General features: G+C 39.0%; 2 protein-coding genes across 3 annotated transcripts in view; one reads left to right on the forward strand and one right to left on the reverse strand.

Annotated features, from left to right (window-relative positions):
* The window catches only part of LOC122067750 (ribosomal RNA small subunit methyltransferase NEP1-like), an 11900-nt gene that overhangs the window by 794 nt on the left and 8016 nt on the right, over window positions 1–3090 (reverse strand). The window contains exon 7 of one of the 2 annotated variants that reach the window (XM_042631590.1): window positions 1403–1450. The exons of the other annotated variant lie outside the window; for it this stretch is intronic. Coding sequence (XP_042487524.1) covers window positions 1403–1450 — 48 coding nt within the window. The remainder of the gene's footprint in view (window positions 1–1402; window positions 1451–3090) is intronic. 2 annotated transcript variants of the gene reach the window in all.
* On the forward strand, window positions 2462–2833 carry LOC122067751 (60S ribosomal protein L22-2-like). The gene has a single exon (XM_042631592.1). The coding sequence runs from the start codon at window positions 2462–2464 to the stop codon at window positions 2831–2833; it is 372 nt and encodes a 123-aa protein (XP_042487526.1).

The raw sequence follows: 3090 nt of genomic DNA on the forward strand, positions 1-3090 counted from the left end.
GGGGGGGGAAGACATGGAACAAAACCAATCCTAATCCAATAGTTGAAAATTGTAATGATACTTGTAAACACCTCTACTAAACTACATCTCTTCATTAGTTCTTTGTCAGAGCTTCAGCTGGTGGACAAAAAGTTCAACTTCCATCCCAGCCAAATGATATGATGTACAAGACTAACCCACAATAAAGAAGACATCCATCTGTCACAGCATCCTTCCATCAAATCTCCATCTTCCCTCATTCATGTCTATAGTTTGACTCCTTTAATAGTCCACGCAAATAAATGAACAGAGATCTCCAACGAAACAGATGATGGTAGTATTCTAAAGATCAGTAAGCCATAAGTCATGATCCATCCTGCCCATGCCTCTTTCACTGTCCCACATTTGGAACATTGATTCCAAATATCTAATGTAAGATTAAGTTCACCTTTCTGATGCAATCCTTGGTCCAAAAACCTTGGATTTGGAGTTATGGACCCACTAACTCAATATGAAATCAAATAAAAGAACCAATGGCAAATTACTAAGTATGGTGAACAGTTGGGTCCTTCTTGGAGAAATAATAGAGTCGAGGTTTAACTAGACACAATAGTTTAGATAAGGAGTATTCTGGAAATTTATAAAAGGAGATAATCTGAAACAATTCATAAGAAGGAATGGTATTAATGGAATTCAGTACATGAGGCTAATTGTGAATAATAAGAAACATCTCTTCAACCTCTCACAGGAAACAAAGGGCAGTAGACCTGAACTCACAATGTTGGAAGGACTCTCTCCTATGAGGATCAATCGAGCTGAAATTATGGGATTAAGTCCCTAGCTTAAAACTCTCTTCAGTCCCACCAACAAGAACCCAAGAGAACCATTTTGGAGTTCACAACTGAAATCAATTTTGGCAGCACCACAGCAACCCATCATAGTTACTGGTTCACAACTCATAGCAGGGGGGGCTTTTTTTTTTGGCTGTGTGAGTCTATGGTCGCATATGGGTGTTCTTCCTTCGATCAAAACCTCCGGTCAAACAGAGTTACAGTGAGAGAGTTCCAACTAATTCTTCTAAATACCCAGGTAGTGTTAACAGCAGGAATGAATGTCAGCAATATTTAGAGAAGAACGGAACGAACAGAATAACAGAAATCTAAGGAAGAATTAAGATATGAGAAAGGAGAACCTGAGAGTGAGAAGAAGGAGATCACATCTGAAGTGAGAGAAGAATTCAGAGAGGGGACAACACATCAAAGTTCATAGCAACGTACGAAAACAACAATTTCTACAGCTAGTGAGTTCCTACTAATTCTTCTAAATACCCAGGTACCATAAACAGCATAACAGCAATATTTAGAGAAGAAATAAGGAATCAGGGAGGGAACAGGATAACAGATATCTAAGGAAGAATTTAGACCTGAGAAAGGAGAACCTGAAGCTGAAAGTAAGAAGAAGGAGAACCCACCTGAAACGAGAGGAATTCAGAGAGGGGATAACACGTCAAAATTCTTGCAGTGTAGGAAACCAACAATTTCATTCAACCCATTCCAAATCCAAATCGTTGGGTTACATGCTGTTTTATAGAGTTTAATCAAAAAGGGTCCTAATCATATCCTAAAACTAAAACTGGAAACAAAACTTGACTCTAACTTGGAGTCTTGGACTCAATAACTGAAACAAAACCTTGACTCCCTGCTTGCCATTGACGACTCTAGCATGATAAAGATAAAATAAAAACAAATTACATTACTATCTCCAGCCAACCCTATGCCTAACTGCATCACTTTCTCTCCCCAAATTCTGCACCCTCTTGCTTCTGACAGCGAAAAGTAAAGCAGCCAGAAACCATCCTCCTCAATAGAGTTCTTGATTTTGGAACAATCCATTTTTTATATCATCTACCATGCCTACCTTTTATTTGAATTTCCTGATCAAACACTCACTTAAGATCTCCTTCTATCCACATCAGCATCCTCAACTCTAACATGATGATTCCAGCATCTCATTTAAATCCATGCAGCCACAAGCAGGGCATGAATACTGGATGCTCCCTAAAGGTACATGTTTGTGTGACCCTTGGCAGATCTCCCCTGTTCTTAGCAGCATTTCTCCTAATCTTTCTTCCACCACTCCCGTGGAATTTCTGAAAATCTAAACCAGTAACTGGTTTCTTCCCATCCATTTCTTTCTTACCACCATGGAATCAAGTATCGGTATCGGTATCAGATCGGCCGTATTGGATCGGTATAGGCTGAGACCGATCCTGAGACGGGTATCACTATCGTCCTGGGTATCGGGGCCGATCCGACCCGATCCGTTTAAAAAATATATTTTTTCAAACTAAACTCATAAAGGACGAACAGAAGACACTGCACTACAGAGAAAAAAGCTGAAACGGAGAAAGGGGTTCCCCTCTTCTTCTGCATCAAAATGCGACGAACCCGTATTGTCGGACTAAGTAGATTGAGGCACAAAGATGACTCGGGGAAGCGCAGCTGTGCCAAAGGAAAAGAAAGGAGCAACCTTCACGATTGATTGTGGCAAGCCGGTCGAGGATAAGATCATGGAAATTGCATTGCTTGAGAAGTTCCTCCAAGAGAGGATTAAGGTTGGTGACAAGGTCAGTGCTCTCGGTGACACCATTACAATCACCAGTGAAAAGTCCAAGATCTCTGTTTCCTCCAACAGCAACTTCTCTAAACAGTATCTAAAGTACTTGACCAAAAAATACTTGAAGAAACACAATGTCCACGATTGGCTTCAAGTGATTGCTTCCAATGAGGATAGGAATGTTTATGAACTGTGGTATTTCAACACTGCTGAAAATGAGGGGGAAGAGGAAGAGTAAAGATCTTTTTTCATCTTCTGTATTATGCCTTTGGTTTATTGAACTTCACTTGAGAGGATTCTCTTAGCCTATTTAGTGACTTTAGTCTAGTCACCTTTATGTTTTAAGGTTCTCTATTGATTCTTTTTTAACCTAATGCTGCATTGAAATTTTGGAATTAACTTATTTTTTAAGTTTTTTTTTTTATTATTTTATTTAATTCCTTCTTTCATTTTGGTTTTTTTCTTTTTTCTCATTTTTCTGAATTTTTTTAGATT

The sequence above is a fragment of the Macadamia integrifolia genome, unplaced genomic scaffold (genome assembly GCF_013358625.1).
Source record: "Macadamia integrifolia cultivar HAES 741 unplaced genomic scaffold, SCU_Mint_v3 scaffold31, whole genome shotgun sequence".
In the NCBI taxonomy this organism is placed as follows: Eukaryota; Viridiplantae; Streptophyta; class Magnoliopsida; order Proteales; family Proteaceae; genus Macadamia; species Macadamia integrifolia.

What these genes read in the sequence shown, in the direction of transcription:
- LOC122067751 (XM_042631592.1), top strand. Translation starts at nt 2,462, where the DNA reads ATGACTCGGGGAAGCGCAGCTGTGCCAAAGGAAAAGAAAGGAGCAACC.